The sequence below is a fragment of the Leucoraja erinacea genome, chromosome 38, assembly GCF_028641065.1.
Source record: "Leucoraja erinacea ecotype New England chromosome 38, Leri_hhj_1, whole genome shotgun sequence".
Lineage (NCBI taxonomy): Eukaryota > Metazoa > Chordata > Chondrichthyes > Rajiformes > Rajidae > Leucoraja > Leucoraja erinaceus.
The window spans coordinates 1,263,808-1,290,718 of NC_073414.1; the positions used below are offsets into that span (position 1 = coordinate 1,263,808).

The 26,911-nt window shown below is 46.2% G+C and overlaps 1 protein-coding gene across 1 annotated transcript; it reads right to left on the bottom strand.

The window, feature by feature from the left end:
• Nucleotides 1–2,266: 2,266 nt before the first annotated feature.
• snrpd2 (small nuclear ribonucleoprotein D2 polypeptide) lies at nt 2,267–11,650 on the bottom strand. The gene is made up of 3 exons (XM_055663558.1): nt 11,495–11,650; nt 6,998–7,177; nt 2,267–2,591 (listed from the first exon to the last, which is right to left on the bottom strand). Coding segments are annotated over exons 1-3 (357 nt in total). The 5' UTR covers nt 11,497–11,650; the 3' UTR covers nt 2,267–2,416.
• Nucleotides 11,651–26,911: the final 15,261 nt, after the last annotated feature.

Genomic DNA, 26,911 nt, shown 5'->3' on the forward strand with positions numbered 1-26,911 from the left:
AACTTAAAAACTCAATGGGCCGAATGGCCTAATTTCGCGCCTATGTCTGATAATGCTACCATGCTGAGAACTATATTCTGTATTCCATATCTTCGGCTTTGCTCTATCTGTTAGACTTGAGTGTTTATGTATTGTCTAGTACAGGATAGGGGTGTGGGCCAAACGTGGGCGGGTCTAGTGTAGATGGGACAGGTTGGTCAGTATAGACAAGTTGGGCTGAAGGGCCTGTTTTATACACTGCAAGACTCCATGACTCTATGATTGAATAGCATGCAAAAACAAAGCTCTTCACTGTACCTCAGTACACGTGACAATACAATAAAGATCTTTCCCAAACCATCTGATAGCAAGGATTTAGACTTCACTGAAGTCACCCAGATAACTCATCACATACTGGGGACTTTACCCATGTTTTTGCAGTTTTTAAACCACCCATCCCTTCTACATTGGAGGAACAACGCCTCATACTTCGCTTGGGCAGCTTACAACAATATGAATATTGATTTCGCTAACTTCAAGTAACCCTTGCACTCCCTTTCTCTCTGCCCCTCCCCACCCAAGTGGTTATACCAGCAGTTATACCAGCAATTCTCCCTATAAACTCTGACACCCGTACTAATGAAGAATCTATCTCTGCCTTAAATGTATCCCTGACTTGACTTGTAGTCTGAAGAAGGGTTTCGGCCCGAAACGTTGCCTATTTCCTTCGCTCCATAGATGCTGCTGCACCCGCTGAGTTTCTCCAGCTTTTTTGTGTACCTTCGATTCTCCAGCATCTGCAGTTCCTTCTTAAACACTGGTTATACCAGCATCAAAGTTGTCTCATTGTAACTCGTTTTCACCTATAGTCGACAGCCTGTTTCCTTTATCATCGTTACTTATTTGTTCAATATCTCACTACACCACTGTCTATATCTCGCTACCCTTTCCCCCTGGCTTTGAGTCTGAAGAAGGGTCTCGACCCGAAATGTCACCCATTCCTTTTCTCAATCGACAATATGTGCAGGCGTAGGCCATTTGGCCCTTTGAGCCAGCACCTTTTCTCCAGAGATGTTGTCCGACCCACTGAGTAACTCCAGGATTTTGTGTCTGTCTTCCTTCCGAATGCCTCGTCGGCCTTGTTTAGTTGCAGTAGCGTGCATTCTATGGCTGGAGTCTTGACATCTAATGGCAGGGCAGCTTCTGTCTAAGATGGCTTTTTTTGCACTGTCATAGTTTGATTGTTTACACACTACTCCAGGTACTTGAACTACAGGGTATGCCGGCCAAGCTCCCAGAATAGCAGGAGGGCAGGAGCTGTGAGAGTTCAGTGTTTAATCCACAAAGACAACAACAAGCTTTGTAAAGGAGCTTTGCATTCTCCCACTCATCCACACATCTGGTTTCTCCTCTGCCCAAGGCAATCTCATTACTTGAAGACAATTGTTCTGTAGCCTTGACTGAAGAGTTTGCAGAAATGCATCAATGAGAGGTTTAGTGCCAAGTTTCAAAAGACACACAAAAATACCATTTTATAACAGGCTTTAGAATGCTCCTAAGAGCTTAACAAGTAGCGGCAAACTTGAAACAACTCGTCTGTGCCGACCCAGATTCTATATTAGATCATGGGATAGCAGAATTAGGCCATTCAGCCCATTAAGTATACTCCACCATTCAATCATGGCTGATCTATCTCTCCCTCCATACCTCATTCTCCCCATAAGCTCTGACACCCGTACTAATGTCTGTTGTGTCTTGGGTCTTTTTTTCTTGTATGTAAGACTGCAGAAACAACATTTCACTTGAGCCTCTATGAGGTTCAAGTGACAAATAAATTGTATTGTATTGTAATGAAGAATCTATCTCTGCCTTAAATGTATCCACTGACTCAGCCTCCACCACCTTCTGTGGCAATGTTGAGAAATGTCGGACTAGCGATGAGCCAATGGAGCAAACTAGAGGGGCTGAATGGCCTACTGCTGTTCCTCTTCAACCTCTGATTGAAGAGGAACATTTTTAAATTTTGTTGTACATGGTTCATGTTACAATGACAATAAAGAAACTATTCTATTCTATTTGCCACAATAGTGCCAGACCACTGTTCCTTGGTAAAAAACAAAGCTTCCAATTGGCACTGTTGGACTGCAGTGAGATTGAGTCTGACTCCATCAAACTCACGTTTATAATTGCGTTTTACCAACTCCATAATTAAAATGTAGACAATGATCCATTCTTCATACTTACAAACTGTGACAAACTTACACTTAAAATAAAAAATACACACTCATCAAAATGATAGAAATTTTATTACAAATGATACCAAACAGATGAAAGGTTGACATTGGGAAATTGACAGTCAATAAACAAACACCGAGCCTTTATTTACCCCTAATTTTGCCCAACTCTATAAGTTACAAATCTCTCAGACGCTGGCCATTCATTTGCCCGTGATCAGCGGGTTCCTGAGTACGACGATCACAGAGTCTCCCCGAAGGAACATCTTGGAGATGTATCGGTCCTTGTTGACTGGTTTTGACTTCTTCTTGCCCTTTCCACTCTTGGGCACCTCGGTCCACATCTCCTTTACGTTTTCTAACACCATGTTGCAATGTCTGAAACAGGAAGATGGGGGACAAGCGGTCAAGTATTTTTCAGAAGAAAAACCTTTCCATGAGGCGTCAGGCTACTCACCCACGCAACACACATTCAGGTCCGCTAGAAAGATTTCTTATATCTGTGGAGCCTAACACTGAAACCCCTGGTGTGTTGGAAGGAACTGCAGATGCTGGTTTAAAACCAAAGATAAGACACAAAAAGCTGGAGCTACTCAGCAGGTCAGACAGCATCTCTCCATATATGCTGCCTCACCTGCTGAGTTACTCCAGCATTTTGTGTCCACCTTCGATTTTATCCAGCATCTGCAGTTCTTCCTCACAGGGTTTTCTCTTAGTTGCCTCCAATTCTTTTGCCAATCACCTGAAAGGATGTGCCCTTTGATTACGGACCCGTCAGTCTATTACAACTTGCCGAAATTCAGCTTCCCTGCCTGAAGACAGAGTGGGGCCTCGCTCACGTCAAATAGCCCTTGCCTTTCCCTCTCTCCATCCCCTCTCCCTTCCCAGTTCTACCACCAGTCTTATTGTCTCCAACTACATTCTATCTCTATCCTGCCCACTACCGACATCAGTCTGAGGGTCTTGACCCGAATCGTCGCCCATTCATTCTCTGCAGAGATGCAGCCTGTCCTGCTGAGTTACTCCAGCATTCTGTGTTTACCCTATTTAGCTCAGTTTAGTTTAGAGATACAGCGCAGAAACAGGGCGTTCGGTCCACGCCAACCACCAATCCCCGCACACTAACACTATCCTACACACACTAGGGACAATTTTTACATTTACCAAGCCAATTCATCTACAGACCTGTACGTCTTTGGAGTGCAGGAAGAAACCGAAGATCTCTGCGAAAACCCACGCGGGTCACGGGACGAACGTACAAACTCCCTATAGACAGCACCCGTAGTCGGGATCGAACCCAGGTCTCTGGTGCTGCAAGCGCTGTAAGGCAGCAACTCTACCGCTGGGCCACGGAGACCACCCTAAAATCTATTGCTTTAGATTTTTGTAAGAAAGACAAGTGCAAGCACTAAGTAACAAATGGGACAGTTCTGTTCATACACTGACTGGGCAGATTACACTGACAATTTATTAACTTTTGCAGAAATTAAACCCATCAAACTCACTGCACCCTTTCATCTTCAGGCAGTGTTGGAATGTGTCAAATTCCTTTTTAAAAAAGGACCATAATTATTTTCTTTATTTAAAGTTATGTGTTAGAGTGTGCCCAGAGCAGTGAACCTGAAAGCAAGTGAGTGGTCTAGAAGGAGTTATGTGGAGTAGTTTGCATTGCTTGCAGCAACAACCCTGTTTTACACAGTCAGAGCAAGCTGCTGTAATGAAGGCTTATCACAACTGATGTGAGCTGTAACCCGATGTGGACAGCTCTCTCTGGAGGAGCAGGATCTGCACCACTTGTGAAGCCTACAGTTAAACTACAACACATCCTCTGCAGATGCACGAAAAAGAAATGATACATATCACGTTTCACAATTTGACTGATGAAACCAAGTTACTTAAGCTATGCTGACAAGCTATGTGCCAACAAGACTAGTCATGCAAACTCTTGAAGCTGGAACATGCCTATCAGCGACATCTCAATGTGTAGGAATGAACTGCAGATGCTGGTTTAAACCGAAGATAGACACAAAAAGCTGGAGTAACTCAGCGGGACAGGCAGCATCTCTGGAGAGAAGGAATGGGTGACATTTCAGAAGCCTGAACAAGTGTCATCCATTCCTTCTCTCCAGAGATGCTGCCTGTCCCGCTGAGTTACTCCAGCTTTTTTGTTTCTAATGACATCTCAATATTTCTTTACATTACATAAAAGGGCCACAGGTTTTGTCACGAGTCGGCTTTACAGGCAGACCACAGAAATGAATACATTGTCAGTGAGGGTGAGTGATGCAAATCTATTTGTTGTGCAGTCATTTCAGAAATGTCACTGGACCAGAATGTTGTGTTTTGGTAAATTAGATACAACCGCAGAATAAAACTCCCGGTAACAAAACAACGTTTCCCCCCCCCTCCCTCCCTCCATTGTGAGAACAAAGCTGTGAATCATTTGAAAAAGTTACTGAATCATGCTGAATGGTACAGTTTAATTCAGTGCTCTGTGTTCAAGTGTACAAGTCTGTGTGTACCCAGGTAGAGAGGGGGGAACTGTGTACAAGTCTGTGTGTACCCAGGTAGAGAGGGGGGAACTGTGTTCAAGTCTGTGTGTACCCAGGTAGAGAGGGGGAAACTGTGTACAAGTCTGTGTGTACCCAAGTAGAGAGGGGGAAACTGTGTTCAAGTCTGTGTGTACCCAGGTAGAGAGGGGGAAACTGTGTACAAGTCTGTGTGTACCCAGGTAGAGAGGGGGAAACTGTGTACAAGTCTGTGTGTACCCAGGTAGAGAGGGGGAAACTGTGTACAAGTCTGTGTGTACCCAGCTAGAGAGGGGGAAACTGTGTTCAAGTCTGTGTGTACCCAGCTAGAGAGGGGGAAACTGTGTTCAAGTCTGTGTGTACCCAGGTAGAGAGGGGGAAATTGTGTTCAAGTCTGTGTGTACCCAGGTAGAGAGGGGGAAACTGCGTTCAAGTCTGTGTGTACCCAGGTAGAGAGGGGGAAACTGTGTACAAGTCTGTGTGTACCCAGGTAGAGAGGGGGAAACTGTGTACAAGTCTGTGTGTACCCAGGTAGAGAGGGGGAAACTGTGTACAAGTCTGTGTGTACCCAGGTAGAGAGGGGGAAACTGTGTTCAAGTCTGTGTGTACCCAGGTAGAGAGGGGGAAACTGTGTACAAGTCTGTGTGTACCCAGGTAGAGAGGGGGAAACTGTGTACAAGTCTGTGTGTACCCAGGTAGAGAGGGGGAAACTGTGTACAAGTCTGTGTGTACCCAGGTAGAGAGGGGGAAACTGTGTTCAAGTCTGTGTGTACCCAGGTAGAGAGGGGGAAACTGTGTTCAAGTCTGTGTGTACCCAGGTAGAGAGGGGGAAACTGTGTACAAGTCTGTGTGTACCCAGGTAGAGAGGGGGAAACTGTGTTCAAGTCTGTGTGTACCCAGGTAGAGAGGGGGAAACTGTGTACAAGTCTGTGTGTACCCAGGTAGAGAGGGGGAAACTGTGTTCAAGTCTGTGTGTACCCATGTAGAGAGGGGGAGACTGGTGGTGGAGAGTCTGCTGAAGCACCTGAAAGCCCTTGCGGAGGATGAAGCTGCAGATGTTGGCTAAACCAGCGGGTGGCACGGTGGTGCAGCGGGTAGAGCTGCTGCCTCACAGCGCCAGAGACCCGGGTTCCATCTCGAAACATGTGCTGTCTGTACGGAGTTTGCACTTCTCCCCGTGACCTGCGTGGGGTTTCTTCGAGATCTTCGGTTCCCTCCCACACTCCGAAGACGTACACGTTTGTAGGTTAATTGACTTGGTGTAAATGTAAATTGTCCCTCGTGAGTGTAGGATAGTGTTAGTGTGCAGGGATAGCTGGTCAGTGTACCCAGGTAGGACGGGGGGGGGGGGGGGGGGGGGGGGGGGTGGGTAGGGGGGGGGAACTGTGTTCAAGTGCTAAGTCTGTGCTGGGGGAGACTGGTGGTGGAAGACAAGCACCTGAAAGCCCTGCAAGTAAGACAATGTTGGCTAAACCACAGCGGGTGGCAGGTGGTGCAGAGGGTAGAGCTGGGCCTCAGCGCCAGAGACCCGGGTTCCAGAGAAACATGTGCTGTCACGGAGATTGCAGAGAGAGTGGGGTTTCAGAGATCTTCGAGAGAAGACAGAGAGAGAATTGACTTGGTGAGAGAAATTGTCCCTCGTGAGTGTAGGACAGTGTTAGAGAGGTCAGTGCGGACAGAGAGAGGGGGGGTGACAGAGAGAGTGAGTATCTCTAAAGAGACAAAAATGAAGTGACAGAGAGAGTGACAGAGAGAGAGAGTGACAGAGAGAGAGAGAGAGAGAGAGTGACAGTGAGAGAGAGAGAGAGAGAGAGAGAGAGTGACAGAGAGAGAGAGACACAGAGAGAGAGAGAGAGTGACAGAGAGAGAGAAGTGCCGATTGAGTAAGTGCCCTCCGCGAGGCACAGTTCAGTAATGTGATCTTCAGGTGACTGTGTTAAATTAGGAATTCTAGTCAATTCTAATGGAGCCCCTGTGGCAATTAACTACTGTAGCTCATAAAAAAATGTCAATGTCATCTTTCTTGCGCGCATATCTCAATCCTACATTATTTGGAGGTCAAAGAAGAACTATTATACAGCTCTTATACCAGCAGATGTTATGGAGAAACTCAGATTCCAATGCACCGGGTTATTCTGGCAGAGATTAATGTTATGTTATAGCCCATGGCATAAAATATACACCTGAGAAAATACTACTCCTTTCACATGTTTTTTTTTGTGCAGTGAAGGAGAGCAATAATCAGAAAATTACTACCTGTCGAAGGCCTTGACCCTGCCAAGCAGCTTCTTATTGTTGCGACAGTTGATAAGGACCTGTGTGTTGTTTTTGACAGACTGTGTCAGGACGGAGAGGGGCCCTGTGTTAAACTCCTCCTCCTCTCTCTTCTGGAGCTCCTCGGGAGTCATCTCACTCTTGGGCTTGTTTAGCAGACTCCTAGGATAGAAAGAACAAAAATAGTTTGTGTGACAGGTAGACAAGAAAATGCTGGAGAAACTCAGCGGGTGAGGCAGCATATGCGGAGAGAAGGAATAGGCGACGTTTCAGGTCGAAACCCTTCTTCAGACTGATGTCAGGGGTGACCTGCACCGTGAATGGCAGGATGTTACGGAATGATGTAGTGCAGAGGGATCCAGATTACAGGTGCACAGTTCCCTGAAAGTGGCATCACAGGTAGATAGTGTGGCGAAGAGGCTTTTGGTACACTGGCCTTATCCAGACAGGGTATTGACTATAGATGTTGAGATGAGTAGGAAGGAATGCAGCTGCTGGTTTAAACCGGAAATAGACACAAAATGCTGGAGTAACTCAGCGGGACAGGCAGCATCTTTGAAGAGAGGGAATGGGTGATGTTTTGGGTCGGGACCCTTCTTCAGATATTGAGATGTTACATTACAGTAGTATAAGACATGGGTGGAACCATATTTGGAGTACTGTGTTCAAGAAGGAACTGCAGATGCTGGAAAATCGAAGGTAGACAAAATTGCTGGAGAAACTCAGCGGGTGAGGCAGATTCTATGGAGCGAAGGAAATAGGCAACGTTTCAGGCCGAAGCCTTTCTTCAGACCCTTTTGGAGTATTGTGTTCCGTTTTGGTCGCTCTGCTATTGGAAGGATGTCATCAAGCGGGAAAAAGTGCAGAGAAGATTTACGAGGTTGTTGCCAGGCCTCAACAGCATACGCTATAGGAAGAGCAAGCTAGGACTTTATTCCTTGGAGTGAGGGAGGTTAAGGGGTAACTTTATAGTGGTGTATAAAATCATAAAGGGAAACCGCAACCAGAGATGGTTTGAGCAACAATATTAGCAGTGGCATTGTGGCAGAGTTTGATCCTCACAACGGATGCTGTCTGTACAGAGTTTGCTGTGACTTTGTGGGTTTTCTCCAGGTGCTGAAATTTCCTCCCACACTTCAAAGATGTACGGGTTTGTAGGTTTATTGGCTTAGATAAAATTGTAAATTGTCCCTAATGTGTAAGACAGTGCTTGTGTGCAGAGTGATCGCTGGTTGGCACGGACTCGGTGGGCCAAAGGGCCTGTTTCCACGCTGTATCGCCGGTCAATATCAGCAACTAGACGGGGCTTTTGTTAAAATGCAAATGAAAGCATGAGGTACATGAGCATCTGCAGAGTGCAGTGCTGGGTGTAATATTCCAACCATTGACACATTCAAACGCTCGAGGCTGTGCAGAAAAGAGTGTCAGGAAGGTAATCATGGAATGTAATGAGCAATGGCAAAGATACGGTTCATCTAAATTAGGTTGTAAAAATTGGACAAGGGGCAGGTGTGAACTAGTAAAACACAAGATGCAAGATATACTCTTGGAAATAATATTTGCAGTGAGAGCCATAGGATTTACATGGAGAACTTTAAAATAAGATTTATAATACAAAACGTTGCTTAAAAGCAAATGGAAATTCTTTGTAGGTCTATCTGAGGAAAGAGAGTTAATAATGCAGATCAGAGCTGTTTCTCTTTCTACAGCGGTGACCTGACCTGCTAAATATTCCCAACATTTTGCAGTTTTATTTAAGGTTTATAACTGTTTACATAGATAAAACAAAGCAAATTGTAAAATATAATAGAGTGATGTGCAGCATAGAAACAGGCCCTTCTGCCCTGTATATCCACTCCAACCATCAACCTCCCACTAATCCTGCATTAACCTCATCTCCTTTCTCCCCGCATCCGTAACAACTGCCCTGAGATTCTGCCCGGCATCTGTACATTTGGGGGCAATTTACAGCGTCCAATCAACCTATATCCGCATATCTTTCCCAGGAACCCCCAGCGCCCTGGAGAAAGCCTCGTAGTCACAAGAGGAACGTGCAATCTCCTCACAGACAGCATTCAAGATCAGAAATGAACCTGGGTCTCAGGCAGTCAGGCAGTGGCCCTACCAGCTGTGCCACATTCATAGAAACATAGAAAATAGGTGCAGGAGTAGGCCATTCGGCCTTTCGAGCCTGCACCGCCAATCAATATGATCATGGCTGATCATCCAACTCAGTATCCTGTACCTGCCTTCTCTCCATATCAGCCATATCAGCCTTACTTATTTGTAAACTATATCAATAGTTTGGATGAAGGGAATAAGTCTCCTTCAGCCAAATTTACAAATTTTATAAAGCAGCCAAAACAAAATTTACAGCAACTTACAAAGATTATGCAAGTTGACAAGCTGTGAGAAAGTCACACAAAGTGATATCGTTAAATTAAATGAGTGGACATTGAATATAAAGGGGAGAAGAAATGTGAGATTGTCCACTATGGAAGGAAATATGAAAAGACAAAATTATTGGGCGGCACGGTGGCGCTGCAGTAGAGTTGTTGCCTTACAACACTAGAGATCTCTGTTCGATTCTGACTACAGTTGCTGTCTGTAGTTTGTACTTTTTCCTCGTGACCACATGGGTTTTCTCTGGAAACTTGGGATTGGTTTTCCTGGAACAAAATGTTCAGCGGGAAGATGTGCCTGGCAGGAAGAGCTCGGGTAGTTAGAGTGGATGGAGGCTTAACGCATTAGGCATGGGGAAGTTCAAGATCATCGTCAACATTCTCCCCTCTCCCTGAGCATATTGGCAAAACGATCAACCAATCCAAGTTTGGGTTCTCCAACAAGGGGTAACCATTGTGAACACCAAATGCTGCACAAAAGCAGGCTCGTTGTTCGGCCAATATGCCCCTAAAGTGAGAGATGTAAATGTTAGACACCATGGAATCGGGACATTTGGCCCAACGCGTCCATGCCATCCAAGATTCCCCATCAAAGCAGTTCTATTTGCCTGTGCTTGGGCCGTATCACTCTTAAGCTTGAAGCTCGAGCCCACCAAGGTGCCCAGTCTGCAGTTCTTGGTTTCTTGGTCCTCCAAAATATTCCAAATGGAATTTAAACTGGGGGTGGTGAAGGGAGGACTTAAGCCAGAAAGGGTTATTGGGAAGAAAGAACTACTTTATATTTAGTTGCATCTGGCTGGGTAACTATAGTAGGGTGGAGATTATTCCATGCTTTAATTGTGCGGGGGAAGAACGAATTGCTGAACAGATCTGTCCTTGTAGCTGGGATCACAAATTGAATCGAATGCTCCTGTCTGCTCTTAATTGGTTTGGGTTTGGTGTAGGTCTTGTAATCTATGTCGAGCTGACCATTTAACATTTTGTAAATACAGGTCAAACGGTGAGCTTCACGTCTGTCTTGGAGAGGGTTCCACCCCGACCAGAGAATTCAGAAGTTTGGTGACACTCGCTTCTCTCTCATAGGTGTTAGTAACAAATCGAGCTGTCTGTCTTTGGAAGAAATGTTTTTATCTGTGTATGGGTCCCATGCTGCAACTGCGTAGTCCAAATGAGGTCTAACGAGGGTGAAGTATACCATCTCCCTGACAGAAGTTGAACAATGAGGAAAGTTGCGCCTCAGAAAGTTTTCACTAAGAGAGTGGTGAACCTGTGGAATTCTCTGCCACAGAAAGTAATTGAGGCCACAGTTCATTGGCCATATTTAAGGAGTTAGTTGTGGCCCTTGAGGCTAAATTATCAGGGGGTATGGAGAGAAGGCAGGGATGGGATACGGAGTTGGATGATCAGCCATGATCATATTGAATGGCGAATGGTGCAGGCTCGAAGGGCCGAGTGGCCTCTACTCCTGCACCTATTGTCTATGTTTCTATGTTAAGTGTTGGTATGTAGCTGGTGTAGTGTAGATGAGGCATGTTGGTCGGCGAGGGCACTATTGTCTATGTTTCTATGTTAAGTGTTGGTATGTAGCTGGTGTAGTGTAGATGAGGCACGTTGGTCGGCGAGAGCACTATTGTCTATGTTTCTATGCACCAGTCCCAGTGGGGCCCATATCCATCTAAACCATTCCTCTCCATGTATCCTCCTCACCCCCATCTCATCCATGACAACTAAGGAGCTCGGTCTAAGACAGTCCCCATTGCCCACTCCTGCCCGTGTTTACAGCCGCAACGTGAGGTTGATGTGGACACCTGCAGTTGGTCTCGGTCCCAACAACCCGTTGGCGGGCGCGGGAGAGAGGCCGCCCGGAGCCTGGAGCCCAGATCCCGGCCCCGGGCCCAAACCCAGGCCGGGGTTGCCGGCGCCGCGGCCTACACACTAGGCCTCATCCATCCATTCATTCATTCATTCATCCATGAATGCCGCCGCCGCCGCCGCCGGCCTGTCCTCCCTCCCTCTCTCCCTCCCTCCTGCCGCCACTAGGCCTCCACAAGCCGCGCCCTGGCCCAGTCCCACTCACATGTTTTCTCGCCGTCTCTCCGCCGCCGCTTCTACCCGTAACCGCGCCTCGACCGCCGCCGGAAGAGATAGGCCCACTTCCTGCTGTAGGGCTGCTGGGAGTTGTAGTCTATTGTGTGTGGGGCTGCTGGGAGTTGTAGTCTACAAGCGGCCGTTGCCGGAAGCGACGCTCCACTTCCTGCTGTAGGGCTGCTGGGAATTGTAGTCTGCTGGGGGCTGCTGGGAATTGTAGTCTACAAGCGGCCGTTGCCGGAAGAGACGCTCGACGTTGCCGGAAGCTAGCCCACTTCCTGCGCTGGGGGGCTGCTGGGAGTTGTAGTCTACAAGTGTGTGGGGCTGCTGGGAATTGTAGTCTAACGCATCGCCGTTGCCGGAAGCTAGCTCCACTTCCTGCGCTGGGGGGGATGAGGCTGCTGGGAGTTGTAGTCTACTGGTGTGTGGGGCTGCTGGGAATTGTAGTCCACACAAACTCAACAATGAGCAGGCCTGTAGATTGGGGTCTGGGAGTTGGAGGGAAGGGGGAATCACAGTGTGGTGGTGGGGGGGGGGAGGTTGCTAAACTGTCTGTAGATTTATTGCTTGTATAAATTGCCCCGTCTTCTTTCCTGTGGCGTGCACAGCCTAAAGTTGTTGGACAATTTGGTATATCAGATTCAGATTCAGTCAATTTTCCACGTCATTGTCATTTTACCCTGTCCCACTTAGATATGATACCATTTATTGCACTATACTGGAAGAAATGACATAGCTGCTCGTATTTGAGTGCATACATGTGGAAGTGAACCCACTGGGGGGCTGGGGGGGGGGGGGGGGGGGGGTGACTGCACTTCCTGCAGTCTCAGGAAGAACAACATCACTCAGAGAGTGACTGCTGCCTTTTATCGGTGTTCCATTGAGAGCATACTAACATACTTCGTATGCAACGGTACACCAGACCACAGCGGCCTCAGAGGAAAGCGTCCAGAGGGCCAAACAACGTCCATGGATTGGGGCTGCCCTCAGTCCTTACCGATGCTGAGTGACCTCCACAGTTCCCGCGCAATAAAAAAACAGAATCATAATAAAGGACATCTCCCACCCCGGACACTCCCTGTTTGAACTGTTGCCGTCAGGCAGACTGTACAGATCCACAAGGACAAGGACACAGACTAAAAAACTTGCCATACCCCACACTGCTATAAAGTACTAAATGTGGCCGCCAAGGAACGCAGGGGCGATCAGACTAAGGTGCTGTGGTAACAGTGAAATCGACAGAAGGATGGAGGGTTGGGTGTGTATGGACCTTCTGTCAGTCTCCTATTTCAGTTGCTTATCTTTATTTGTTTACGTGGATGAGTTGATTTAGCATTTTTCCCTGCTGCACTGACTGGCTGACATTTTAAATTTCGTTGTACATGGCCCATGTTACAATGACAATAAAGAAACTATTCTATGCTATCTATTCTATTCAGTGCATACATATAATTTAGTACAAAAAACAAGAAACAGAAAAACAAAAAACAGAAGGGAGAAGGGGGGGTGATAGGTGCACAATTCTGCGGCGCTATATACATATATACAGATGGAAGTCCGGGTGTTGGGCTGTGAAGGTAAACTAGGAAACCTGAACGGAAACCTCTGGAGACTGCACCCCACCCAAGGTTTCCGTGCGGTTCCTGGAGATTTTTGTCAGTCTCCCTACCTGCTTCCACTACCTGCAACCTCCGGCAACCACCTGCAACCTCTGGGAACCACGTGGAAACCTTTGGTGGGGCGCAAAGTCTCCAGAGGTTTCCGTTCAGGTTTCCTAAGTGGGACAAGGGCACAAGTCGACACAGGGCGCACCACGTGAAGGTTGCAATCTTCCACCCCAAAATTTCCCCCTGATGTGTAGGATAGAACTAGTGTGCGGGTGCGCAGGTCGGCACGGACTTGGTGGGCCGAAGGGCCTGCTTCCAGGCTGTATCTCTAAACTAAACGAAAATAGTCCCAGGCTATCCACCTTCGCATATCTCAAACCCTCCAATCCCAGCAACAATTTCAGCTTAATCTGCAACTCACAAACCCACAGCTCGACAAAGTCAAAGTCACTTTTATTAGCCACATACACCCGAAGGTGCAGTGAAATGAATTTGCCAGCAGCGATACACTTAAAAAGAACACACAATACACAATCAGATTTAACACAAACATCCACCACAGCATTCATTCACTGTGGTGGAAGGCAACGAAGTTCAGCCAGTCCTCCTTGTTCGCCCGTGGTCGGGGCTATGAACCCTCCGTAGTCTCCGCTACAGACAGCCCGATGTCCGTATGTGTTATGCCAGATTATATCACTCTATTGCACCTCAAACACCTCAATTATATCTCCCTTCACCCTTTTCCACTGATGTGCATCTGACAAAGTATACTTCCACATTCCTGGCACCAGTCCTCAGCACCTTCCTCTAAAATTTGGACACATTTCCTAAAGTCGCTTGGAATGGGACAAAATACTTTATCCGAGGAACAGCCAGTGATTTATAAAGGTTAAACATAACTTGCTTAATGTGTGGGAGGGAACTGCAGATGCTGGTTTAAAAGCTGGAGTAACTCAGCGGGACAGGCAGCATCTCTGGAGAGAAGGAATGGGTGACGTTTTGGGTCAAGACCCTTCTTCAGACCCGAAATGTTACCCATTCCTTATCTCAAGAGATGCTGCCTGTCCCGCCGAGTTACCCCAGCTTTTTGTGTCTATCTTCGGTTTAAACCACCATCTGCAGTTCCTTCCCATATATCTCAGGGGAGCTTGCTGTGTGAGGGGATTGTGTATGCAGCTCTCTCTCTTTCTCTATCTCTCCCTCTCTCATTCTATTGTGTGATCACTTTGTGGAATGGGTTGTCACACACACACACACAACAATAAAAGATAATATCAGATAATTTTCTGTGCTCCAGACACAGGGAGTGATCAGCATGGCCCAATCCAAGGTGGAGACCCTCTCATTTGTGCCAACATTGTGTCAACATGTGTCTCGGTTCCAAGCCTCACCTTTGTTGCTCATTCTGCACAGATAGAGTTCTCCACTCTCTCTCCCCAGGAGGTGGATAGCACCAGGGTATAATTACACATGCCCTCCAGCTGCACAGCACTCTTCACATTTATTCCTTTTATGAGATACGAGCATCACCAGTATGTTCCCGGGATGACGGGACTGACATATGATGAATGAATGGGTCGACTGGGCTTGTATTCACTGGAATTTAGAAGGATGAGAGGGAACCTTATAGAAACACATACAATTCTTAATGAGTTGGACAGGCTAGATGCAGGAAAAATGTTCCCCATGTTGGGGAAAGTCCAGAACCAGGGGTCACACAGTTGAAGAATAAGGGGTCGGCCATTTAGGACTGAGATGAGAAAAAACGTTTTCACCCAGAGCGTTGTGAATCTGTGGAATTCTCTGCCACAGAAGGCAGTGGAGACCAATTCACTGGATGTTCTCAAGAGAGAGTTAGATTTAGCTCTTAGGGCCAATGGAATCAAGGGATATGGGGAGAAATATCATGATCATATTGTATGGCAGTGCTGGCTCGAAGGGCCGAATGGCCTCCTCCTGCACCTATTGTCTATGTTTGTATGTTCCTGATTGCCCCAGAATCACAGAAACATGATGGTGCCTGACCCGCTGAGTTACTCCAGCACTTTGTGAATATCTTCGGTGTATGTTCCTGATTGCTCCAGAATCACAGAAACATGATGGTGCCTGACCCGCTGAGTTACTCCAGCACTTTGTGAATATCTTCGGTGTAAACCAGCATCTGCAGTTCATTCCTACATCATCTTTGCAACGCCAGGTGGATGGAGCTAGCCATCGCTCAGAGCTAAACCTGCAATTGGAGTCGGTGTAAAAGACACTGCGCTGATGGAGAAAATATTCAACCTTCCTTTAATAGACTCCCGTCGTTTTTGAAGTGATTTATTATATCAATATGACTGCAATTAGTTTCAGAGTTACAACCGCCTGTTGTTCGTTGCAATGATTTAGGGTATGGTGCTAAGTAAGTTGGTGTAGAGTTCTACCCTAAGGCTCACAGGAATGGGAACACCTCATTCCGCGCGGATGATACATTGTGAAGCTGGTTATTTTAGGAGTGGAAACACAACAGGTCAAATGACGTTCATCTCAGTCTTCCTCGAGATGGTTGTGTCAGAACCTGTGGTCCTCGCCTCCCACGAGATCATTGATTGAGGATTGTGGTTGACCCAAGGGTCCAGTCTTGAGTTTGGTTTGGAGATACAGCATGGGAACAGGCCCTTCGGCCCGCCGAGTCCACACTGACCATTGATCACGTACACATCCAATCGATAACACTGGACAAGTAATGCCCCTGTTCCACTTAGGAAACCTGAACGGAAACCTGAACGGAAACCTCTGGAGACTTTGCGCCCCACCCAAGATTTCCTTGCGGTTCCTGGAGGTTGCAGGTGGTTGCAGGTAGTGGAAGCAGGTAGGGAGACTGACAAAAACCTCCGGGAACCGCGCGGAAACCTTGGGTGGGGCACAAAGTCTCCAGAGGTTTCCGTTCAGGTTTCCTAAATGGGACAGGGGCATTTTATCATGTCCACTCTCTGCATATTAGGGGCAATTAATCCACAAAGCCGCACACTTCTGGGATGTGGGAGTTAACCGGTAGTTGGTAGAGCTGCTGCCTCACAGCGCCACAGACCCACGTTTGATCCTGACCTCGGGTGCTGTCTGTGTGGAGTTTGCATGCTCTCCCTGTGGCCACGTGGGTTTCCACGGGGGCTCTGGTTTCCTCCCACATCCCAACATTACAGGCTTGCAGGTTAAATGCCCCTCTGTAAATTGCCTCTGTATAGACAGAGAGAGATTAAGGTGTTTAAGAAGGAACTGCAGATGCTGGCAAATCGAAGGTAGACAGAAGTCCTGGAGAAACTCAGCGGGTGCAGCAGCGTCTATGGAGCGAAGGAAATAGGCAACGTTTCGGGCCGAAATGGCAACGTTTGCCGCAACCCAAAGGGTTTCGGGACGAAACATTGCCTATTTCCTTCGCTCCATAGATGCTGCTGCACCCAGGAGATTAAGGAATAATACAATTAGATTGAATGCATAATCGATGGTTGGCATAGACTGGATGGGCTGAAGAGCCCGTTTCCATGCTGTATCACAAAACTAGACTAGAACTGGTCTAAATGATAGATTAATGCCCTGAATAATTGATGGTGTTCTGGCATACTGGAGGAGCCAGCAGAGATCTGCCATAATCCTAGTGAATGGCAGGCTAGGATTGAAGGGCCGAGTGGCCGACTCCTGCTCCTGTTTTGTGTACATTGGTCACCTAGTGAGAAGGTGTTGAGGGAGGATGTGGCTGACTGGGGTAGCAGGACTGGGTGGGCCAAAGGGCATCATAAAACACACCATGCTGTATCATAAAACTGGGCTGAGACTGGACTTGAAAACCCGGTGCCTATTTTCCATTATTTGATCACATTTTGATTACAACAGCCATTTCATTTTCTCACTAACTAATAAATCTTCCATATTTCAGAACAAAGAAGCTGTGATAAATGGCCAGATACTTTGTCTTCTTGACAGCTAGAATATTTTTGGCAAGGATTAGTAAATGCATTGAAGTATGATATTGAATCTCTCATTGTTGCCTGTTTCTTCATTCCATCAGTTAATGTGCAACATGTTTACCTCAGTGCTGATTTCCTCTCTTTTCCAGCTTTCTTCCTTCTACTCTTTCTGTCTGTCCATTCATAGAAACATAGACAATAGGTGGAGGAGTAGGCCATTCGGCCCTTCAAGCCAGCACCGCCATTCAATACGATCATGGCTCATCATCTAAATTCAGTTCCCCCGTTCCTGCGTTTCCCCCCATATGCCTTGATTCCATTAGCCGTAAGAGCTAAATCTAACTCTCTCTTGAAAGAGAATCCAGTGAATTGGCCTCCATTGCCTTCTGAGGCAGAGAATTCCACAGATTCACAACTCTCTGGGTGAAAAAGTTTTTCATCATCTCAGTGCTAAATGGCCGATCCCTTATTCTTAAACTGTGTGTGACCCCTGGTTCTGGACTCCCCCAACATGGGGAATATTTTTCCTGCATCTAGCCTGTCCAATCCCTTAAGAATTTTATGTGATTCTATAAGATCCCCTCTCTTCCTACTAAATTCCAGTGAGTGCAAGCCCAGTTGACCCATTCTTTCCTCAAATGTCAACATTTCCCTCCACAGATGCTGCCTGACCCACTGAGTTCTTCCTGCACTTTGTGTTTTGCTCAAGATTCCAACTTCTGCAGTCCCGATTTTTTTATAAACAAAGCCAATTAACCTACAAACCCACACGTCTTTGGAATCTGAGAGGAAACCAGAGCACCCGGAGAAAACCCACTCAGTCACAGGGAGCACATATAAGCTCCACACACACACAGCGCCCATAGTCAGTATGGAACCTGGGTCTCTGGCACTGTAAGGCAGCAACTCTACCGCTGCGCCATCTGTTTACACACTGTAAATTAAACTAGAGTAAATAATGTTATACAAATGTATTATGTTCACTTCTGCTGTTTCTGTGTTGTATGTTATGATGTGTGGTCTGTAGAAGGGTCTCGACCCGAAACGTCACCTGTACCTTCCTTCCAGAGGTGCTGCCTGACCCGCTGAGTTACTCCAGCATTTTGCGCCTATTTTCGGTTGAAACCAGTATCTGCAGTTCCTTCCTACACGTGATGTGTGATATGATACGCACTGATATTCACTTGTTGCAACCTGTCACACTGTTGATTCTTGCATGGAACATTGGGTGACTTTTTCCAACCTGTATTACATGAACCTGATACTTTACTCCACAATATGTCAATCCAAATGAACATTAAAACATAATTAAATCTTCTCCAATGGGTTTTATAAAATGTGCTGTCTGTTAGGACATGTTTTGTAACAAAGTTAATTCCAACTTCAAGTATAAATTGAGCTTTAAAAGTATTACACTAAAAAGTGATATCACTATTCAATACAATGATTCAACTTCACCTGGAATATTTTCATAACATTACATTAAGCCAGAACTTGATATTAAGGAACATAATGCTGTACTGGAGCAGATAAAGTGTCCAGTAGTAATAATCTGCTGTGTAATAAAGAATCCTACAATATGTGGAACAGCAGCAAGCAGCAGGAAAAAACTACAAAAAGTAGTAAATACTGCCCAGTCCATCATCGGCTCTGACCTCCCTTCCATTGAGGAGATTTATCGCAGTCGCTGCCTCAAAAAGGCTGGCAGCATCATCAAGGACCCACACCATCCTGGCCACACACTCATCTCCCTGCTACCTTCAGGTAGAAGGTACAGGAGCCTGAAGACTGCAACGTCCAGGTTCAGGAATAGCTACTTCCCCACAGCCATCAGGCTATTAAACTTGGCTCGGACAAAACTCTGAACATTAATAACCCATTATCTGTTATTTGCACTTGATCAGTTTATTTATTCATGTGTGTATATATTTATATAATGGTATATGGACACACTGATCTGTTTTGTATTCATGCCTACTATGTTCTGTTGTGCTGAAGCAAAGCAAGAATGTCATTGTCCTATCAGGGACACATGACAATAAACTCTCTTGAATCTTGAATATAGAGCTCAGAAAAAGGACAAAACTATTTAGTCCATTCTAAGATAGATACTAAATGCTGGAGTAACTCAGCAGGACAGGCAGCATCTCTAGAGGGAAGGAATGGGTGATGTTTTGGGTCCAGACCTTTCTTCAGCCTGAGAGTCAGGGGAGAGGGAGACACAGATATAAGGAAGGGTAATGTGTGAAAACGATACATCAAACAGGGTGAAGCTCAAGGAAAATATCGAATGGATACATACATATGTTTAATTCAAGACTCCAGCATCTGCAGTTTCTCGTGTCTATATTCTTCTTTGGGAATTATTTAATGTGACCAGTTTAGAGATACAGTGAGGAAACAGGCCCTTCAGCCCACTGAGTCCACGCTGACCAACGTTCACCCATTCACACTAGTCCCATGCTATCCCACTTTCTCATCCGCTTCCTACACACCAGCGGGCAATTTACAGAGGGTCCCGATTAATCCACAACTCTGCACGTCTTTGGAGTGTGGGAGGAAACCAGAGCGCCCGGAGAAAACCCACGCAGGTCACAGGGAGAACGTACAAACTCGGTACAGCCACCGCCCGTAGTCGGGATCGAACCTGGGTCTCTGGCGCTGTGAGGCAGCAACTCTACCCACTGCCGCCGGTATGGGCATATTACAGCCACATACTGAGACACGGTAGAAACCTTTGCTTCTAATGGAACTCAGGGCAAATCATCCCATATACGAGTACAACAGGTAGTTGCACAAGGCATTGTGTAGAGTTGCAGCTACCGAGAAAGTGCAAATTAAAAACATGAGTCCCCTAAATTTCCCCCAGTGTGCAGGGAAATGAAGAGTGCTCATAGACTCTTACAGTGTGGAAACAGTCCCTTAAGTCCAACTTGCCCACGCCGACCAACTTGCCTCATCTATACTACACCAGCTACCTATCCTATCCATGTATCCATTGCTGAAGAAGGGTCTCGAGTCTCGACACGAAACGTCACCCATTCCTTCTCTCCAGAGATGCTGCCTGACCCGCTGAGTTACTCCAGTGTCCCCTTCGGTTTAATAATAATAATAATAGATTTTATTGTCATTGCACATCAGTGCAACGAGATTTAGTTTGCAGCTTCCATCCGATGTCAAAAAAATAAAATAAAATAAACTGTGACGTGACCATCCGAGGGAGACAGTCCAGGGGGGTGGAGGGCACTCAGCAGGGCCGGTTCAGAGCCGCTATAGCTCTGGGAATAAAGCTGTTTCTGAGTCTGGAGGTTCAGGTAGACATAATTGCTGGAGAAACTCAGCGGGTGCGGCAGCATCTATGGAGCGAAGGAAATAGGCAACGTTTCGGGCCGAAACCCTTCAGTCTTAAACGTTGCCTATTTCCTTCGCTCCATAGATGCTGCTGCACCCGCTGAGTTTCTCCAGCACTTTTGTCTACCTTCGATTTTCCAGCATCTGCACAGTTCCTTCTTGGGTAGGTTTGTTCATTCTCCCGGTACTCCGGTTTCCTCCCACACTCTCCAAAGACGCGCGGGTTTGTAGGTGAATTCTGTAAATTGTCCCAAGAGATAATTGCGGGTCGGGATGGACTAGGTGGGCCGAAGGGCCCGATTCCTCACTGTATTCCTCCAAAGCAAATATCTCTGCCACCAGAACTGCCGCCTGTATATTTGCATTGTCAAACCTCTCCTTGTCCCCAACTCCCACAATGATATCCCAGGTATTGTGTGTGACATAAACTGTTCATGTTGTTCGTGTTGCCCAGTGTCAGACAGTGACACCAGGTGTTCCAACCCTCAAACTGCTCTCACCACTTAACAAGGAAGAGAGAGAGCAAGTTTTATTAGTATCCATTTGACGGACAGAAGTTAAAAAATATTACGGACCAAATGATTCCTGAATCTCCCGAGGCCCCAATGAGTGGTGAGTCAATTTTATGATCGTTTAAACAAGTACTCACTGGAACGTAAGTTGATTCCAACTCTCCTGGAGATTCGCTTCTGACACCATTTTGGTTTTATGTCAATGGAAATCCAATACAGAGTTGCTGCCTCACAGCGCCAGACACCGGGTTCGATCCTGACCTCGGGTGCTGTCTGTACGGAGTTTTTGCACGTTCTCCCCGTGACCAGCGTGGGTTTTCTCCGGGTGCCCCGGTTTCCTCCCACACTATAAACACGTGCGGGCTTGTAAGTTAATTGGTTGTTATGTGTGTAGGATAGTGCTAATGTGCGGGGTAACCAGGACTCGGTGGGCCGAATGGCCTGTTCCCGCGCTGTATCTCTAAACTAAACTAAACAAGGTCAAAGAGAGAAAAATTAAGGGAGATTTTCAGGCAGGAGTAGGCCATTCGGTCCTTCGAGCCAGCACCGCCATTCAATATGATCATGGCTGATCATTCCTGCTTTCTCTCCATATCCCTTGATTTTAAGGATAAGGGGGAAATCTTTTAGGACCGAGATGAGGAAAACATTTTCACACAGAGAGTGGTGAATCTGTGGAATTCTCTGCCACAGAAGGTAGTCGAGGCCACACAGTTCATTGGCTATATTTAAGAGGGAGTTAGATGTGGCCCTTGTGGCTAAAGGGATCAGAGGGTATGGAGAGAAGGCAGGTACGGGATACTGAGTTGGATGATCAGCCATTATCATATTGAATGGCGAATGGTGCAGGCTCGAAGGGCCGAATGGCCTACTCCTGCATCTATTGTCTATGTTTCTATGATTCCTTTAGCGCTAAGAGCTAAATCCAACTATGTATTATTTTATACAGTATGTTTTATTTAATACAGAAGATGATAGAGTCTTGGAAAGCGCTGCCGGGAGAGGTTTATAGTATGGTATGGGACTTTATTTGTCATATATAGCGAGGTACAGAGACATTCTATCCTGTACTGAAATGTTGCCAGGTATATGTTTCCAGGTATATGTTAGTGAGCAGTTAAATATGTTTTTATATAGGCACATAAATATAAATGAAATAGAGCGATATGGGACACATGCAGTTAAAGATTAGTTTAGATACACACCAAAAGCTGGAGTAACTCAGCGGGGCAGGCAGCATCTCTGGTGGGAAGGAATTGGTGACGTTTCGGGTCGAGACCCTTCTTCGGGGTAGTTTACGCTGGCATTTTGTACAGCACAGACATTGTGGGCCGATGGGCCTCTTCCTGTACTGTTCTATGTTTTATTTTATCATACACGTCGTCGTTCACTGGAATTGTCGGTTTAATTACATCCGAATTTCTGACAAAGAATGATCTTTTATTTATCGAAGATAGGCACAAAATGCTTGGAGCAACTCAGAAGTCCAAACGAAATACAAGGTGCTGTTCCTCCAATTTGCGTGGGGCCCCAATCTGACAATGGAGGAGGCCAGGACAGAATGTTTCCCTCTCCCCTGACTCTCAGTCTGAAGAAGGGTCTCGACCCGAAACGTCACCCATTCTTTCTCTCCAGCGATGCTGCCTGTCCCGCTGAGTTACTCCAGCATTTGGCGTCTATCTTCTGTGTAAACCAGCATCTGCAGTTCCTTCCTACTTATTTAATTTATCAGTTTTGTGAACAATTTTGTCGAAGTCAAAGAGTGGTACAGCGTGGAAACTGGCCCAACATGTCCATTCAAACCAACATGCCCCATCTACATTAGTCCCACCTGCCTGCATTTGGCCCATATGCCTCTAAACCCGAAGGTGCACAAAAATGCTGGAGAAACTCAGCGGGTGCAGCAGCATCTATGGAGCGAAGGAAATAGGCAACGTTTCGGGTCGAGACCCTTCTTCAGACCACTAAACCCGTCCTATCCATGTACCTGTCCAAATGTTTTTCAAACCTGTGCCAGTGCGATAGATAGATTTGAGTTTTGAATTAATTTAGAAGGCGGACAAAAATGCTGGAGAAACTCAGCGGGTGAGGCAGCATCTATGGAGCGAAGGAAATAGGTGACATTTCGGGTCGAGACCCTTCTTCAGACTGTTACTTTACTAGATTTTCCATGTTGAAAGAGCCACTGCACATGCCCTGAAAGCGAGGGACAGCACCCTGATGCATCACTGGGATTTTTACTATTGTATTGTGAATAAAAGATATACACAAGATAAACTCCCTCGAGTTTAATTTAATTTATTTCTTCGAAGAAGGATTCCGACCCCAACGATTATCTGTCTATTTCCCCCCACAGATGCTGCCTGACCCACAGAGTCCCTCCAGCACCGTGTTTTTGGCTCAGGTTTGCATCATATTGTGTCTTCTTGGTAAAAACGATGAGAAAGGTGCAGAAATAATAATGTTGATTAATATACGAGGGTCGGAACCAAGAATCCAAACAACCAGACGCGGCAACAGGATCTGGTATAGTTACAGTGTCTTTGCTTTTAATCAGCGGGTTACCATATAACCATATAACAATTACAGCACGGAAACAGGCCATCTCGGCCCTACAAGTCCATGCCGAACAAAGGGTGTTTTTGGCCCCTTAGTCCCTACCTGCCTGCACTCATACCATAGACCAGGTCCATACTGAGTTCATCTCATATGCCTATCCAATTTATTTTAAATGATACCAATGAACCTGCCTCCACCACTTCCACTGGAAGCTCATTCCACGACGAGCCAGAAACTCTGTGAGTAAATACCAGTCCAAACCAGACCCGGCAACAGTTACTGGTAAACTTCTGTCCCTTGCTTCTGAAGTCACCAGTCCCCAAACGTGATCCACAGTCCGTGGTTTACACGAGCTAATTTCATGAGGTTTGTATTTCTATTTAGTTTAGAGATACAGCGTGGAAACAGGCCCTTCGGCCCACCGAGTCCGTGCCGACCAGCGATCACCCGTTCACACCAATGGACTATTATATACTATGTGTGTGTCATTGTGGTACAGGTTGGTTAAGCTGCAGCAGGTAACAATTTCGCTGTCCCATTGACGGTACAAATGACGAATAAACACTCCTGTATTACAATCCTGAAGAAGTACTTCTGAAGAAGGGTTCTGATCCGAAATGTCACCTATCCATGTTCTCCACAGATGTTGCCTGACCCGCTGAGTTACTCCAGCACTCTGTGAAACGTCACCTATCCATGTTCTCCACAGATGCTGCCTGACCCGCTGAGTTATGGTCCAGCAGCATCTGCGGAGCTTTTAGGCAACATTTTGGGGTAAAACCCTTCTGGACATAGGCTGTTTCGGGCCTTGTGCTCTCATAGAATATTTGATTAGCTCCATAGATGCTGCCTGACCCGATGAGCAACCCCAAGGAAACGTTTCCATGTTCTGAACCTCTGCCTACACAATAAATCACAAGCATCTGTGAAACGTCAACCTACAATGCTGCCTGACCCGAGGCTTATAGAATCTGGGTTTTTTTTTAAAACAGACTGTAATAAATGATCTGGAGGGCAACTCACCAAGGTCAGGCAGCACCTCTGTGGAGATAAATCACATGGAAAACTAGGTAACCCAGTTTCTGGGAAACAGACGTAAAGTGCTGGAGTAACTCAGCGGATCAGGCAGCATCTCTGGAGAGAAGGAATGGGTGACGTTTTAGGTCGAGACCCTTCTTCAGGCTGAGTCAGAGGAGAGGGAACACGGGGATAGGAAGGGGAAGGTGTGAAAATGAGACATCAAAGTGGGTAGGTAGATCAGGGGGGGGGGGGGGGGGGGGGGGGGGGGGGGGGGGGGGGAGACAGACTGGTCGGAGAACTGGGAAGAGGAGGGATGGGTGGAGATGATACAGACCAGGCAGCATCTGTGGGGAGAGAGAAACACAGAATGGGAATGAAGGGGGAAGGACAGGGACAAGTTACAAGTGAGGTGCCTTGTGTCTAACGCATAGCTGTGGACGGGGATTCTGAAATAGGTCGGAGCGATAGAGGGGATGGCCATCGCCTCTGCCCCTGCGATGAAATACCGACTACATCGTTCAAAGCAGAAACCCCTCAGCGCCTGTGGTTTAGGCATCTCAGATCGAAACCCTTCATCAGAACAGAGAAAACGATAAATCGAAAGGTAGGCACAAAATGCTGGAGTAACTCAGCGGGACAGGCAGCATCTCTGGAGAGAAGGAATGGACGACGTTTCGGGTCACGATAAAACAACTTGGTTTATAATGGCAGGGATTCAGAGAAACAGCTTTAACCCTGAAACATTCCCCGAAACATCACCCATTCCTTCTCTCCAGAGAAGCTGTCTGTCCCGCTGAGTTACTCCAGCATGTTGTGTCTATCCTGGCTGTTTCATTTCGTATAGATTCGGCCCCAAGTGATTCTGGAATGTTTTATATTTTGTAGTTGAGATGGCTTCATTGTATTCAGTATTTAGTGTTATCAGATTTAACTGGACAGCGGGCGACACAAAAGCTTTTCATTGTACCTCGGCAAACATAACAATAACAAATCTAAACTTAAACTAGAAGAAGGAAGATGGGTCTCGACTAAAAACGTCACCCATTCCTTCTCCCCAGAGATGCTGCCTGTCCCGCTGAGTTACTCCAGCACTCTGTGTCTATCTTCGGTTTAAACCAGCATCTGCAGTTCCTTCTTTCAACAAAGGAATAAACCTTCATCTGCTGGTTTACTCTCGTTCCCCTCTCCACTGACTCTCAGTCTTAAGAAGGGTCTCGACCCAAAACGTCACCCATTCCTTCTCTCCAGAGATGCTGCCCGTCCCGCTGAGTTACTCCAGCATTTTGTGTGTCTGTCTAAACCCAAATGGAATTTTATTTCAGATTTCTATCGTCTGCAGTTTTTGTTTTCCAATCTCCTTTTTAAACCTTGAGATATTTTTTGTGTATAATTTCCATTTTGAGGATTAATCTCGAATACCTTTGAGGGAAGTCATATATTGTTGATTTGATCAGTGCATCTTGCTGGATCTAATTAACATAATTTATTAAAATGGGTCTATTCAGATAAGTATAAAAATGTCATTAGGTGCCAACAGGTAAAGTTTAGAAAGTAATAATTCGTGTATAAGGAATATAAACCACTTTCATAGACACTTCCATCTCTGCTAACCACGAATAAAAAAATACTGTAATTCACAACAAACTTTGCAATCTCACTGAAAACCTACATATATTTTTTTAAACGTAGTTGCTGAAAAGCTTAAATAAAAACAAAAACATCTTTGTTAGCACAGAGCAGACCAGACAGACACAAGAAGCTGGAGTGACTCGGCGGGACAGGCAGCATCTCTGGAGAGAAGGAATGGGTGACGTTTTGGGTCGAGACCCTTCTTCAGAATGAGTCAGAGGAGAGGGAGACACGGAGATAAGGACGAGGAAGGCGTGAAGACGAGACATCAAAGTGGGTAGAGATCAAGGAAAATGCAGAATAGGTCTCGACAGAAAGTTCCCCTCACCCCCGACTCTCAGTCTGAAGAAGTTTCTCAAGATTAGAGTAACAAGGGGAATCCCAATCATTGATTCCCAGTTCATGGAATGTGCCGAAATATACGTTTTTTTAATTAAAAATAATATTTTTTTGCAAGACCAAAGGATTTTCCCACTGTTGAATAATATTTATAGCAGTTGAGACTGAGGAAAGGGTCTCGACCCGAAACGTCGCCCATTCCTTTTCCCCAGAGATGCTGCCTGACCCGCTGAGTTACTCCAGCATTTTGTGTCTATCTTCGGTGTAAACCAGCATCTGCAGTTCCTTCTTTCAACATAGATCACTGTTAACTAGGAGAAAGTTACAAGTGAGCAAACAGAGATAAAGTGTAATGTTGGGGCGGGGGGGAGAGAGACAGACTGGTCGGAGAACTGGGAAGGGGAGGAATGGAGAGAGAGGACACAGACTAGGCAGCATCTGCGGG